Source organism: Ruditapes philippinarum, unplaced genomic scaffold, assembly GCF_026571515.1.
Source record: "Ruditapes philippinarum isolate M1 unplaced genomic scaffold, ASM2657151v2 ctg4476_1_1_1_1, whole genome shotgun sequence".
NCBI lineage: Eukaryota > Metazoa > Mollusca > Bivalvia > Venerida > Veneridae > Ruditapes > Ruditapes philippinarum.
This window is the reverse complement of record NW_026863825.1, coordinates 40,508-57,679: the sequence shown is the minus strand read 5'-3', so window position 1 is coordinate 57,679 and position 17,172 is coordinate 40,508. Positions and strand designations below refer to the sequence as shown.

At 31.5% G+C, this 17,172-nt stretch overlaps 1 protein-coding gene across 5 annotated transcripts in view; it reads left to right on the top strand.

Moving 5' to 3' along the window:
* Positions 1 to 552: 552 nt before the first annotated feature.
* LOC132723425 (uncharacterized) overlaps positions 553 to 17,172 on the top strand; it is a 54,150-nt gene continuing 37,530 nt past the window's right edge. For 2 of the 5 annotated variants that reach the window (XM_060708148.1, XM_060708144.1), the window contains exon 1: positions 7,543 to 7,763. In XM_060708148.1, coding sequence (XP_060564131.1) covers positions 7,700 to 7,763 — 64 coding nt within the window. In that variant the 5' untranslated portion in view covers positions 7,543 to 7,699. Of the gene's footprint in view, positions 761 to 7,538; positions 7,764 to 17,172 lie in introns of those variants that run through there. The other 3 variants (XM_060708145.1, XM_060708147.1, XM_060708146.1) reach the window with 3 other exon arrangements.

The window sequence follows — 17,172 nt, the reverse complement described above, 5'->3', positions numbered from 1 at the left end:
TTCAGATCATTCGCTCAATCAGTTTTTCTAGAATAATCATTGTAATTGTGAAAAAATGACCCAAAAATGAAAAGCGTTGCATCGCTTTTCACGTAAATCGGGCTAAGAATAGCACAAACGTAAATTTTCAATATATATTTCTGAGTCTAAGTTTTATTGAACTGTTGCATATCTTCCCGTGTAAATGGTCACAGTTGGTCAATGTAAAAAAATCAAATTTTATGCTTTTAGGCTTTTAGACCTCTGTGGAGTTCCTTTAAAATTTTCTTTTGACTGTTAAGTAAAATGAATGATGATATATGTGAAATAACATTCACTGGAATAATGTTTTTGAACTGCCCAGTATGCTTATATTCTATTTATATGTCCAATTCATTACCCAGCACAAAATAAAATATTGAAATGTGTTCCCAGTCATCTGAGAGAAACAATACAGGCAATGGATGACATACCTCCAGATATTTGAATTTACCGATACATTTTGAAATTTCTTTAAGAGTCATTTTTTTCTGTCGCGCTATTTCATTGGTTCATTCAAATATTACTGGAGCACCAATTCCGAACGTGATGTACTTGTTGATGCTTTTAGTACTAGTCCCGTTGGAAATGTATTTATCGGAAATTTCATGGAAATAAGTGTATGACTATAGCTTCACATAATGTGATCAGAAATAGATTATTTAGCAACAGTAGAGAATGGATGTTCAAATTGTGATCTTATATACTGTTGGACTATTCTGGCTATATATTGAGACAAGCTGTAAGTAATTTTTATAACATACACTTTTTTTAAAAATTATATGTTTATATTGGTAACACTTCCATATGCTTCTGAAAAGAAATTTAAATCATAAACTAGTAAATTGTATCTGCTTTCATTTTGATGAAAGCCTTACCTATAGTTGTATTTGCGAGAGCCTTACCTATATTTGTATTTGCTTTCATTTAATGAAAGCCTTACCTATAGTTGTATTTGCTTTAATTTTAATGAAAGCCTTACCTAAAGTTGTATTTGCTGTCATTTTAATGAATAGTTTATATAATGTTTTATTTCATGACAAAAGAATGCTCTTGTTTTGACAACCGTCAATTGTTTATAAAATTCGGTCAGCCTTGATTTCCTATTGATGTCTCCGATACACCGATTGCATTTTAGTTTTTTTTCGCCTTTGCCTATAAACCTTGAAAAGGGAACTTTTATAAAACTTCTAGAAAATTTTAGACATAAGATAAATAAATAACTGAATGATGGTCTCCATTTATTCATGTAAGTAATGGAATAAAAACGCATCAATATTTTCACTCCCAAATTTGTATGGCATCGGAGTCAGTAGCGCTGTGTACGCTATCGATTTATCTGTCCCGTTGCATGTAAATACATAAAATAACAATGAGAACCTCGCTTCAGCTGAAAAAATAACATCCCAGATATCATTGCTGCAATAATATGTTGTTACATTGATCATTATCAATTTCAATACAAATTAGTAATATAGAACACATTTCAAGCTGAAAAATAACCGGGTTGAATCAACTTTGTTTGCCTTTGTTTAAGCTAAAATTGATTATTTTGAACATCGCACAATTAGTCAAAATAACAATCGGCAATTGTTCTTTGTTCCTGATTATAATGGAAAGGCCACCATCAATACTGGTACAATACTACGAATATTTACATTATCGAGTATTTTATTCTATTAGTGTGTTGCTTTTTTAGGAAATACAAATTTAACTGAACAAATGTATTTGTATAAGGTTGCTACGTAGTTAAACTTGCTTTTAAAAACAGTGTCTAAAATCATTTGTACTTATTTTCGTTTCTGAATGGCAACAGTACAATTGCCGGCTTTTTGATACACAAACAAAAAATTATGTACAATAAGTAAAGAAAGTTAATATCATATTTCCTATATAGTTTTTATTTATTCCCTCATTGCCAATAGTGATATGAGTGTATGTTTTGTTCATGTTTTAATAGAAAAGTGCTTGCTAGAAATGTATCAAATATATTTGTGCTGAGACTGAACTTTCTATATGTTGAAAAAATTGTATTGTTTGTGAGACCTCTAGAAGTTTTATTAAACTTTTTAAATCTTTATTTTACCACCGACAGCCTTATGATACATTTTGTAAATGATTTATACAACTTCTGGAATACGACAAGGTGTCATAAGTCGCCATCATTATAATGCTTAATGTCAGAAGCGTAATATTTTATGATATAGTTTATATTGAACTTTACATTATTTGTATGATTACAATATAAATCATTATCTCATGTGGGATTACAACGAATTCACTCAATCTAATGACATTAAAACACATACAGCAAATATAACTATATGTCAACCGTTCAGAAATATTCATGATTTATTCACATGAGTAGGAACTGGGGACGGAAAATTCAAGCTTTTCATTATAAATGCAATTTATTATAAATGAGGTCAGAAATTTACCTTTTTATAATCATAAGTTATTTATATTGATTTCGTGATATTAGGAAAGGCGATCTAAATTCCTTTGTTTGGTTGGTTGTAAGGCGCACCAACACAGTTTCGGTCACATATGACACCAAAAAAAGGAAAGATGATTTGGCTAACGTCAGGTGTTATAAAATTTAAGCAACATCAGAGATCAAAGCCGCCTCAACTGCTAAGAGATGCATAGACTCCAATAATTAGAACCCATTTAGTCGCCCCTTGTTGAACGGTTGCTGTAATACTGATGCCCCAACCAGTGAAGGCAATCCCCGCAAGTTTTGTCTGAATGTTATACTTATATATTACTTGCCAAGTAATAATGGTGACAATTAACAACATAAAAATCATATACAAACGATCATGTTTTAAAATATAAATATTTTCAATTGCCATAAAATTGTTAAAACAAAAGATCATGTGAAATTCGCAAAATGGTTGAAATAACATTTGTACTTTACTGACTTAGCAATGATGTGGACTGGGCGGACAATATACTACGTTTTTATATCGGAATTGACAAAATTTTTGCCATTAAACATCAAACATTTAGTGGTAAAAAGACTTTGAAGTGTACTATTCAATTTTTTAAAGTGTCACATTTCCATTCAAAAACCTTAACACACAGGTTGAATTTAGTGTTTTTACCATTACAAAAAGTCCCATTGAAAAGCTTTGTCAGAAGTACGTCGATATACTTGTATTTTAAAGTAAATAAATACATTGATATTCATCCAATTAGCTCCTGTAAGTATGTCTCCATATTATCTACATTATTAATATAATTATCAATAATGTTTTATTTTATTCTGTCCTTGCTTTCAGTTATATAATCGTTTCTTAACAATACAACTATCTTTGAAAACATCAAATAAGCAATTATATATGTCTGCAAATATATCAGAAATAGAAGTTTTATGAAATCAAAAGATGTAATATCAGTTAATTGAATATATATATGTAACAAAAGTTTTTGTTGTATAGACGATTGTCATAATATTAAAATGGATGTCTTTTTTGCAGTATATTTTGTTAGAAATCCTATGTACGTAAACTATTCTAAAGAAATAATTGCTTCTGTAATTTCCTGTTGATATATTTCAGTTCTCTTCCGTTAATATATAATGCTTATTTGCAAACGTCTTATTGTGACGAAAACAAGTCTAAAATGACCGTGATATTGTATTTTAAAGTATCCCGTAGGTACAAAAGATAAGGGAAACACAAGGTCAATTAGATGTAAAAAGTAGCACATAGTTCTTAAAGAAAAGTTTGCGATGAAGGATTCTACCCATCTGTTCACCAGTCGGTTTATGTTATTTGGTTTTCTATTTTGAATTATTTGTAATGATACCTGCCCGTGCTTTGCTCTTGTGCTCTCGCCTGTCCTGCTTGCTTCCTTGCCAGTTGTCCTGTGTTGCTGGGTTATGTCTTAAGATTCGTTCATTGAATGCCGCCCTTCCTTGGTGATTTTTGGTTTCATAGTTTGAGTTTGCATCAATCCTAACTGCCTTACAATCAGACAGTTGGTACCTGCTGTCATAATTCCTTGCAAAACTTGTGCTAAAGTCTTTGTCACATTTTACAAATATTAATTAGAAGCTTAGGATGTTCCGTTGTTTTACCATAATCAGTGTTAACTCGGCCGTTAACAAATTTGTGGTAAATCGGCCTGATTTACATAATCTTTGCTAAACTTATTCAGTAACTGTCAATTTTCTGAACTTTCTGTTGGTATCATGTAATTCATAACAAAATCTATGAACGGTGATCTTATTTCCCTTCCTCTAGGAGACGGTCCACTGAATTTTCGCCCTATAAATCATATAGTAAATCCATCACATCTAAGACTACATTCCGGACACAGCATTACCGGTACAGGAACTTGATGAACTTAAGAACAATACTATCCAACTAAATTTAACACATAAAGATAAATCGTTAGCCCTATAACTTTTTTCAGCAGCATTAATTTTATTTGTGTAATCACTATAAAATAATTTAAATAACAACTGGTGTGTATTCTTGTGCACAGAACTTCCCGAAACCTTCCACCCAGAAATTCTGCAAAGGTACACAAATACAATGTTTAAACTACTCAGATATGACACATAATCGAACTTACCAGGGATGATTTGAAATGGGTCACTTCAAAATTCAAATGAACTACTTTCTACAATGGATTGGGTCTAATTCCATACCAGGGTGACACCTAAAGTTAACTGGAATGAAATCAGTCCAAATGTTTTAGACAACCAATCCTGTATGACATCTTTGTTCGAGAAGACATACATACATTAACGTTATGTATATTCATCACATGTTGTTTCTCAGTTTGCCCAACATATATTTCAGGATGAACTGTTTATATTTTACAAGAGGTAAACAAAGGGTATCGATTGACACATTGCCGGCTAAATATTTGAGCAATATTAATGATTTTTCTGCCGGACTAAATTACTTTTTTGATTATTTAAACAAATCAACTAGAAAGCTATGTATCTTTTCAATGAAATAATCACTCAAATTGTAACATTTATAATGTATAACTAAAATTAAATTTCTTTTCCTAGAGGCTTCATTTTAAATGCTAGTGAATGTTTGGCAAGACGAAGCCCACATTAATACATCTATTTTGACTCGTATTTTGGAAATGATTTTAATTTATTTCAAAACATCTAGGAAATAATCACAGCATTTGAGAAATAGAAATAATATCATATCTAGGGTTAAATAAGGCTTTTACCTAAAATAAGACTTTCTAAGATCCATTAATGAGATAAACAAAACTATCAATTACATGTGTTTGGGTTGCAAACAATTCTTTAGAAAATTAAACTTTTGAGGATTTTTGTATCGTTAATATATTCAAAAATATCACAATTAACAATATACATGTTAATCATCACAAGATTTCAATTCTATTAATCAACGATTATTATTATCACTTGATCTTTTCTATCTATCAATATATCATTTGTCGTTATTGATGAGTCATCATAATTGCGTTATTGCTAGCAATCATATAGACCATCAAACATTATAAATATCTATACACTTGCAGAAATATCTCCACCATCCATATTGATTCAAATCTATTAGATTGATGTCCATATATATTTTAAACAATATTATACATTACAGTTTCAGGTGGATTCATTTTAGATGTTTAAATTGTTGGTTTCCCACCCATCCCCTTCATTTTTCTTTTGGAAGATTCAAATCCAATTGATGAACACACATTGAACTAATTCAATTTATTCAAAATATTATACTGGGGTTGTTCCTCCGTGGTGTTAAGAAATTGTGAAAGGGAGTGGTCTTTCTTTTATTCTTGAGTGAGAGATAAACTATATGAACTGATTTTTTTTTTCAAAAATGATTTCTGTGGTAATTAAATATGAAAAAATCAGTTTTGCAGAGCATACCACGTGACTGTATATAAGATTGAGGGCATTGAGGGAAAATTCCAATCTGGTCAGACAATAATACTGAGGTTGAAAATCCGTGGTGTCAAGCCATTTTGCATGTTCAGAAAGGGAGAGGTTCTTTGAGAAAATATGTATCAAAAGAATATTTTCATTAAAATCAAGTATGAAACAATAATCTGAGTTATTGACAGATACATTTTTACAGAGGATATCATATAAATATATTTAGGTGTTTTGTTTTTACTTGTTTGTCTAAGAGTATCATTAATTATTATTAATAATTACTATGCAGAGAAGGTTTCAAATGATTTTTGAAAGGAAAACAAATATTGCAATTTCAACATGTAGCTGTTCACGTTAAGAATCACTGGAACATTGTGTGTAAATATGAAATTTCTCATTTATTATTTAATGAAAAGCAGCGAATAGATAAAACAGTACATGGGGGTTGATTGATAATATTTAAATTACAATGAACATATTCCAAGTCTTCGATTGATGTTGTTATTAAATGCTTTTAACTTGTATGTAGACTTTAAATACTCACAGTGTTTCAAATATTGTATATCTGAGTTCACACATTGAAACAATACGTATGACAAGTTAATGATAGAATAATGTGATTCCAATTAGTGATTACCTATAACTCTGCAGGTGTGAAATGTATTGCTCTATAATGCATATTGTTCTACAATGTAGGTACGTCAACATAATAACATCGGTATGGCACAACGGCGATGGGATAATTTCTGAAATATCCTAAATAAACATGGCAAGTCAATCATTTTTATCTGAAATATTGAATTTACTAAATTTGAATTTTTACCAACATGCAAATAAAATACTCATAACATACACGTTTGGAAAGTAGATAAATCTTACCCACTCATATAAAAACGGATTTTCGCTTTATTATCTTTAATAGTAGTCAAAATTAATGGACACTTTGCGCATAATATATTTTAACTCAGTAGGTCAAAGGAGATTTGTAATCTTCCATTCTAATAGGTAGTATCAAAACTGCAGATGTTGATGTGTTGTAAAACGATGTTAAGTATTCACATTCTGTCTGTAAATTAAATTTGAACATGATTGCTAAGGTATTGAAGTGGATTTCATACCTTTTAAGTCTCTTACTTCATAAATGTGCTGCATCCCTGCTGCTTTGCATGAATAAATATATATTTTCTTTGTCATGAAAGTCGTTTTTAATAGTGTTTAGATATAATTCTGTGATTCTGCCTTTTACAAGTATTTAAACAAATAATTTAAAAGAGTTCTGAAAAAATCATGTTCCGGAACTGCTTTTGTGAACTGCTCGTAAAGCGTCACCATTATTATTCTCAATATTTTTTATCAAAAGTACAAATCATTATCCAGCACAAAACATAACCGTAATCCTCAGATACGTTTCTAGTCGTTGCTTTGAATAATATTTATTTGGATTGATTCACTTCATTTCCATCCATAAAGAGTGATATTGAAATATGTTTCTAGTAGTTTGAGATAAACAATATAGGCGATAGATGACATATTTCCAGACATTTGAATTAACCGATATATTTTGAATTTCTGTAAGCGTCATCTGTTTCTGTCGTGCTATTTTATTGGTTATTTCAATTATAACTCAGAAATGACACAGGAGCACCAATTCCGAACGTGGCGTACTTGTTGATGCTTTTAGTACTAGTCCCGTTGGAAATGTATTTATCGGAAATTTCATGGAAATAAGTGTATGACTATAGCTTCGTATAATGCGATCAGAATTAGATTATCTAGCAACAGTAGAGAATGGATGTTAAAATTGTGATCTTGTATACTGTTGGACTATTCTGGCTATATATTCAAACATGCTGTAAGTGACCATTACATTTATTCTTGATTCAAAGTAACAAATCAGATCGTATTTAAATTTTTGACAATTTTGTCATTTATGTCTTTGAAAGTAAGATCGATTTTCAATTAATGCATTTACTACCATTTGATTGGTAGCTATTGATGGTTTATGTTTATTTGAAGTTTTTTTTAAAAATAAATGCTGTGTTTGACAGACAAGTGCCAGTTTGAAAAGAAGCACCTGTGATAGTTTTGCTTTCATAAAATAGAGAGAAATAGAATCCCTAAAGAGAGTCCAAGACGGCAAAATTGAAAATGTTGCAGGCTTGGATTTATTGAGCCTATTCATGGACTGTACTGGAAACTTCAAGCTTTTGTCCACGCCCTCTAGCATCAACTTGAGCTGTATTCAACATTTAAATATGTAATTTTAGAAACATCCGCATATAAAACCTTAGATCGGAACTATTAACTTGTGCATTGTTTTTGCAATATTCTTTTCTTTTGATAATTTTTTTTAACAATTGTATTGTGATGTTTGCAGTGCACGCCCTATACTTCTTTTCTGGTGTTGTATTCGTAGTCATAAGATACGGGATGGTTCAAGTACTCAGCAATATCATAAAGCTCACCGAATAACAAATATTTTATGGCATCGAAGTCAGTGATGTATACGCTATCGATTCAACTATCCCATTGCTTGCATACACATGAAATAGCAATGGAAACCTCGCTCAAGCTGAAATTGAATATTCCACATACCCTTGCTGCAAATAATGAGCTATATTTGATAAATTATGACCAACTGATGATTATCACTTTTAATATGAATTAGTTACACTGCAACAACTGAAAATAATCTGTCACAAAAAAATGTTGATCATGTAGCAAGTGTGAGAGAGAATTCCATTTTTTTTTCATTCATAAGTCATAATGTCAGAACTATTTTTTCATTTTGTTTGACTTTATTCCAGCTGAAATCGATTATTGTACAAAATTACATTCGGAAATTATACTAGGTTTGCTGATAATAAATTTGTTGAAATGAAATGTCACTGTCATGCTGTCATTCCGTAGACTTACAAACCAGTTGGCTCTATTAGGCATCCGGGTCCAATGGAAACATTTCTACTGATACATGATTTATACATCTTCCCAAAAGAACTTGCCATTATAATAGAGTTTTATGTCAAAGTGAAATAGTTAATGATCAGTTTTAATTTGAAAATTGCATAATATGTATAATTACAATATAAATCATTAACTCATGGGATTTTCAACGAATTCACTCAAATTTAATGATTGAACGTATACAACAAATATGTCACCTGTTAAGAAATTTTCATGATTTATTCAGCTGAGTATGATCTGGGGACTAAGAATTCAAGATTTTCACAATAAATGTGATTTATAATGAAAGGGAATTAGAAATATAGATTGTTATCAAGTGAAATACAACCATGGTGGTAGAAAAGGCGATTAAAACTACTTTGTAATGTAATATAGTACAAATAATAATAACATTGTGATATGAAGGTAATGCATTACGAAATGTAAAATTTAAACTTATAATTAAAAAAAAATCAAAGTGACCTAAAACTATAATTATTAAACAAATCCTTTAATTGTATAAAATTACAAAATAGCTGAAATAAATGGTGAAATAATGTGTATTCGAGGGATCATGGACTTTGCATTTAAATGAGAATTAAGAATACACAAAAATAAATAAAGACATTGCAATAAAACTTCAAATGTGTCTTATCTGAAACAAATTAGATATCTGGGTAAATTTTACTTCTTTTAACATATTGATCTTTTTATTGAGGAACTTAATCATAATTAAGTTCCATTACTCGTGTTTTAAGGTTGTCAATTCTTCCTTATATATATATGTCGCCGAACTATCTTCATATCAGTGGTGCTTCATTTCTTCTTGCTGTTCTATTATATAAACAATTTCTTACACTAAAGTCGTCTTTGAATATTAATAAGCCAATCTATGTCTGCAAATATAGCACAAACAGAACTTATATTAAATCAAATGGTGCCATTACAATAACTTGGATATAGATTTCACTACACTTTAGAGACACTTTTTAATGTTATTATAAATGGATGTTCTTTTTGCATTTTATTTGGTTAGGAATCACATGTTTACGATACTATTAAGAATTAAATTGTTATGTAATTTTTTTACAAAGCAAATCGTAGTGAGATCGTGAAAGTAGGTCCACTTATTACATAGCAAGTTAAGGACTGATGTAAGTCAAGGTTAGCAATTTTCGGTCGGACAACAAGCTCAGATTGCATAGCAAGTCCAAGAAGTGCATTTAATCAATTACTGCAGCAAGTTCAGGTTGTGCAGTAACTCAGGTTAGTACAGAAGGCCCATGTTGCGAGGCATGTAAGAAGTGTAACAAGTCCAGGTTGTGTAGCAAGTCCCGATAGTGAAGCCAGGCCAGTACTATAACAAGTTCAGGTAACGCAGTATGTTCATGTAGTGCAGCAAGTCAAGGTTGTGCAACATACCTTAGTAGTCCGTCAAGGCAAATATTGAGTCAAGTCCTCGTACCGCAGAAGGTTCAATGGGCAAAGCAAATCCAGTAACGTAGCAAATCCAAACAGTGCAGCCTTTCCGATCACTGCGCAAGTCCAATAATGTTTTTAATGCTCAATTATATTTTGGGTTTATGTCAACGATCTGTCATTATTAGTGGTAATTAGAAATATGTTTAAAGGTAAAGGGGCACAGCCTTCTTCACAATGTTGATTTGGTTAATGCAAGCTATCTTCCACACTCCCTTTCACCGGCTTGAGTTTCATCTATATTTTCGTTCACATCAGCAGATGTGTTCATACGGCAGTTATGATAGAACCTTCAGTGTGGCTTGTGCCATACAGAAGAAAAACAATTGGTAGACCTGATAAAACAAAACAGGAGTTTGAATAATAAGAGGTTACGAAGCCTGGGCATATTGTTTCATTCTTAAGCTTAGTTACCATTTGTCATTATAAATTTGCAATAGATAGGAAATGCAAAGTACAAACGCATGCCTCCAATATCAGGTTGGCGAGCCTATGTGACTTTAGGACAAAGAACACGGCGCCAGGCAGACATTTCTAAACACATACCCGACTCAACAATACTGAATAGATTTGAAACAAGCCCTCTACAGTAACCAATTTAGTCGCCTGTTTCCGACTTTGTCGGAAGTCTTTCTCATTTCCACAATCTTTGCCCAAATGAGTCAGTAACTGTTTGTTGCCTAAACTATCAGCTACTGTTGTAATACGTCGCAAAAACGTACAAGATGATCTTATAACCTACAATGCTATCTTTATACGACATCAGTAAAACTGATTAGACGCACAATCCCATATAAACCCGTTGTACCATAAGACCATATATACCTCAAGGTCATGTGTATTTTTCTCATGATCTCTGTTAGTTTACCAATATATTTCGGGATAAACTGTTTACATTGTACAAGAGGCAAATAAACGGCGATATCGATTGATCTGTTCTTGTTCTTCCGACTGAATATTTGAGCATAATTGATGATTGTTCTTCGGGAATAAATTACTTTTTCATTTGTTCAATAAATCAACTAACATGCTCCGAACATTTACAATAACGCTATCTAAAATTGTAAAAGTATTTTATAAATTTTAAAAAATTCCTATTTCGTAGAAGCATTATGCTAAATGATAGTATATGATTTGATAAGAAGACACCTGCTTCGTTTAGTTGCTTTGAATTTTTATGGACTTATTTCTATCAAAAAGATTGTAATGGTCGCTATTGCTTATGATACACCGTACCGCATTCAATGATATCTTCAAATCCAACCCTCTGAACTTTTCTTTTGTTACAGTACCTTTCTGTCAGATGTTTTTGGGAACTTCTTTGGAAGCATTACAATACATGTAATAGGCGTATCTTTTCATCTTTTAAAAATATTAAAAATCACTTTAATTTAACCAGGGTTTAAAACAATTTTAAAAGAAAATTTCAGCTCTGTATATGGTTTTTTTCCCAAATTTTCGGAATAATATAACACTAAAGGTAACAGCTTTTGAGGAAGGAAAGTATATATTTCCTAAGATTTATATGATTTTCAGATAAAATTATATTTTACAAGATGTTAATAGGGTGTTTACATACGTGTAACTATCATTTTTAACGAATAGTATGAATATTATACGTGTGTATGTTTGCACAAGCTTTCTTTGTAAAATGTTACACTTGGGCATTTACTCAAGAATATTTCAATAACTCAAAATTACCTTAACAGCTTCATAATTCTTTGTCCTGGTCGTAACAAGGGTCCTTTTTCATTAACCGAGAAATTACGAGCAGGACTTTCATATGATATGACTTATCTTTCAATATTTGTCATGATTCACAATAACCGCATTATTGGTCGCAATCATATAGAATTTAGATAAAAGTCATTTATATCTGTAAACGTTTACAATAGTATCATAATCATTCATCCCATCTACATTGATTCAAATCTTGACATATCGTACGTAAATTGCGAAGGTAATACGACAAAAATCGGTGTATTTCTTAGAACCCTCCCTCCGACTTTTCCATTCTTTTCCTAACAAAAAATCCTATAAATGAATCATCTTTCGCGGATTTTTCAATCTGCTCTGGCTATCATACCATTTAAATGATATTTAAAGATACAACATTTGAATGTCTGTCTTTTATCATAATACCATCAGTTGACATTTCATATTGCGAGTCCTGTTTTGCCTAGATAACAAAAATACAAAAATATAGATGTACATATCGGATATAACTTATTGGTAACCTTCATATACTCATGTATTGATCATATAATCTATTATTCAATATCCGTTCCCCGGCAGAACACTGCGTTAATTAGATTATACTCGTCATGTATGTATGCCTCTTGTTCTATATTTTACCACCTCATGTATATCAATTCATATGAACATGAGTAATATCACTTTTAATATTGCATTTTTTTCAACGTTTATACTTGGAAATTCGCTAGTTTCAAAAGGCTTGGTTTGATGAATAATTAAATTTTTATAAAAGTTGCTGTTCATTGATAATTTTAACAGATTCGTATGGTTTGTACGATGACTGAATTTTGTTTTACAGTTTAAATGGACTGAATAAATAGAATTTCAAAAACTTGATACACTGAGATTCTAAAAGCCTTTGGTTAACTATATTACAAAAAAAACTATGGCTTGTAAATCAGCATATTACTTTTAAAAACGATATTTAATGGCAACCTTATTTTCGAAGGGTTGAAGGAAAATGTTCATGAAACTTTACATTTTAAATACAAAACTCTTTCGAGAGAGAATTTATTTTAACTCTAAAACTTAAAAAAGCATTTTTGCTTTTTTGATACAAAAACGATTTGTCTTAAGTAAACCAGGAAAATTAAAGCTTTAGACAGATTCAACTTGCTCATAGATCTCTATAGTAGCCAATTTGCAATGACAAATCTTCATAAATAATCAAAGCTCCAGCAATTATTGAGCATGTCATCAAGGCAGACATGGCAAAGTAACACCGTCCAAACCAAACAAGAAAATAATCAGAGAAGAAACTGAGAAACAAACTTGTGAAAAATTAATCACAAGACTGATTGTTTCGTTATATGAAATGACAAGAGAAGATAATTGCACGTAATAGATATTAAAAATTCAATTTAACGGCAAGAAATAAATTAAATGTGACTGTCTTCAGCAACTGGTGTATGATTAAGCTGTAAATTTGTTTTTAGTTCTTTTTTGAAAACTACACACTTGTTTACACGATGTTAAGCAATTTTTATTGTAACTACGGAGGACAAACCTTACACGGAATGTTCTTCAGAAAAAAAATTATGTGGGTTTCTGTATGAAGTGAAAAATCCAAATTTTGGGAACTTTTAATTCATGAGTAAAATTTTCCGTTTTTGATGTATTTTTGTTAGATATGAAGTATTTAAAATAATATTGAAATGCTTTTCAAACTTTATATGTTCTCTCTTACTCAGCAGAGTTTGGTGGTTCATGTTATTCCTCCGTGACGTAAAGGTATGATAAAAAAAAGATTGTGCTTCTTCTCCTAACGTTTCACTTAGAGAGACATCGCACCAAAAAGGAATCATTTCAAGATCACAATACCTGTGACAGTCAAATCTAGAACGGATGATTGACAAATACGTTTGAAATTTTTTTTGGTGTTTCTTTCGTTACCTGTTTATGACAAACTGTATGTCCAATAGTCTTGAAAGCAATGAAAGATACAATCAAAGCTATTAATGTTAAATTTGCCTTTTGTTGAAATATATCATGTACTAAACAAACGGTTAAATATCATGTTAGTTTTAAACCTAGTTTTTTTCATATAAACGCAATAAAATCATCCATTGAAGTGTGATTTGATCCGATATCTCCCAATCTGAAGATATAGATAATTTAAAAGCAAGAGTAAATAAATGTCAACCTTTCAGCAAACGGTAATAATTTGTTCACCTGATTATGATATTGGGATCATATAATCAATAAGATGTCACTAGTCATAGGTTTTACGAGATTTTTTCATTTTCAAATGAATTGAAGCAATATATTTGACAATGAATAAAAGTTGTCGTATGTAAGATGAAATCAATTTCATAATCGTATATCATATTCGTATACAGTAAGATAGAAAATGTCAATTCTAGATATTCGTGAAAAGTGTAAGGTGATGACAAACTTTATATCTTAAACAGAAATTAAAGGGTAAATAAAATACACACATTTTGGTGGTGTCTTAATTTTTAGATTACAATGAAACGATTCCAGCTACATATCAGAGCTGATGTCAACAACAGGAAAGGCGAACATTGCAATGATTAAATAACTGATAATATTCCAATCCATGGTACGAAGAGTTAATAAATGAGATTTTGACAAACCTTTGTAATCATTTAAGCACCGGTTTCACCGGTATGCAGGTATTATTATATAATAGTTTCACTGTCTCTTGTGTCATTTCGTAACACTTGAGTTGTCTTTGAAAAATAGATAAGGAGCCTTTTGTCTGTAGCTTGTCTGAAACAGAAATCTTATTATCAACACATAGTCTTAAAGGTGCCTTCTCTACGGTTTGCACGTCAGTAAAAGTGTTGAAATTGTCATGCTAGGTTTTAGAGACATTCATTTTGTATTCTGTTCAACGAAGAAACTTGTGTTTATATGTTTGTCCTTTGTTTATAATTTGTTAGAAATTCCATCCGAACAAATACACTGCCGTCATCTGTAAGATCGTCATTTAAATCAGATATTGTTTTGAATACTGAGTAATTTTGCCTAGGTCACAAATAAAACGGGCGCCGTCCGATTAAACGATTTTTATAAAATCGGCAGATTTTTTCAAAGAAGTCATCTGCCAAGCCAAGGGGAAGGCAAGGAGGTTGGTCGCGTGTTGTTGACAACGAGTCACCAACGGCGGGCCCCGGCCGATGTCCGCCCGGACGCCTTTTTAAAATCGGACGCTGTTTTAGTAGAACAAAAAATCGCCCGATCAAAAATCATGCCCGGTCGCCGCCCGGCGGCCGAGCGAGTGTCCGCCTCGATGATATTTATACTCAGGGGACCCCAAAAAATTATGCGTCCGTTCCGCGCGTTAGCTTTCTTAAGTATTACTTAAAAACTCGAAGGCGCCCGCCCCGACTGAAGCAAAATTTTCAGCTGCTGCCGTCCGATTGTCCCACTGCCGCCGGACGGACCGCCGGCCGATATTGCGATATTTCTTGGGAGAACAGACGACCGCCCGGCGCGGCCATTTCTTTATGTTGTGACCTAGAGCTTCTGAGTGTGCAGTCAATAAGTTTATTGTCATAACACGACACGACACATATTAGTGATCATTTTTACTTAAAATAACCAACAATTAATTGTCTGCATAATGAGCCATCAATCATCCTAAATACGATAAGATCTATTCTATCTTGTGTGCATGTACGAATATCATAGCAGGGCAAATATCCATCATCCAAATCGCAAAAATGTTATGGAAAAGGAACTTTTCATATTTGAGAAAATTGTGTCATGACTAAATGAAGCCCGTGTTTAAAGATTATCATTTGATAAAACACATTTATCTAAAAGGAAGCAATTGAAAACAATAACGCAATGTATTTATATTTCTTCTGAAACTGTGCTTGAATTCTGTTCAATCTAGGACTTAACAATTGTCAAAAATGACAAGTTCAAACGAAAACATGTTTTTTCCTTCTTGTTCACAAAATATAAAAGTTGAAAGACCGATCAACTTATATAATTTATCAATAATCGAAAACGCTTCTGCAGTGAGGTGTCAAGTGCTCAACAATAGCATCAACAGATTATTAAGTTATCACAGACAAACAATGAGAATGTTGCACGTGCTGAAGCCAGTAAACAGAAAAGTCATCACGCAACACTCAAGGTTTTAACAGTTTATTATTAGTCATACGATGTATGTTACATATATGTCACAGGAAAAAGTGGTAACCCTAGCATACTAGGGTAAGAATATTAACGACTTGGCCTTTTGAGGCGGACAAAAGACTGTATTCAGTGAACTTTGCTTTTTATTTCCAGACTCATATTAATACATGTTTTTTCAGTGCACTCATTTTGTCTGTGAATGTTCAACTGTCGCCATTTTACTTGTTTATTTGTACCATTAAGCTATTAGCATTTTTAAAATCTAAACGGTGTCGTCTTTATGATTTGCAATGACGTATTTTTATTAAGTCTGTCGAGGGAAAATATTATGGCAATATTGATTTTAATAAAATGTTTTGAAGACAAATTTGATTATTCAATTTTCTCTCGTAATGTGTCTGAACATTTTTCTGTGAAAGCAAGATAACTTTTAGATATTTTCTCCGCTTTGTTACCTACAGAAAAAAAAACGTTACGTTTAAAGTATTCACAAAGCAGTATTCATACTCTTCCAGGGAAATTAACCGCTTAAATTGAATACACACAAATTTTCTAATAATTGTTTGGTAATTTTAACAATTAAATACATTTGAGTCTTGAGGCTTGAATGTAAATGCTACTTCAGTAACACTACTAAAACTTTCTATTTCAAGCACTAAATATATAGCAAAATATTTAAAACATTTATTTAAGTCAGGACTGCTCCATGAATAGATAAACGCCTATTTCTTTAAAAAAGAAGAAACACACATCGGCCCAGCTTAGAAGTTTTTCCTGTTATGAAACTTATTATTTTTGTTTTACCAATTAATCGTATCTTATATGGAATATTTGAACTTAAAAACCTACATATATATATAGTAGTTCAACACATGATCTCTATCAAATTACCAATATATTTCGGGATAAATTATTTACATTGAACAAGAGGCGTATAAACGATATCGATCCAGCAAGTTCTGAAGGCCACA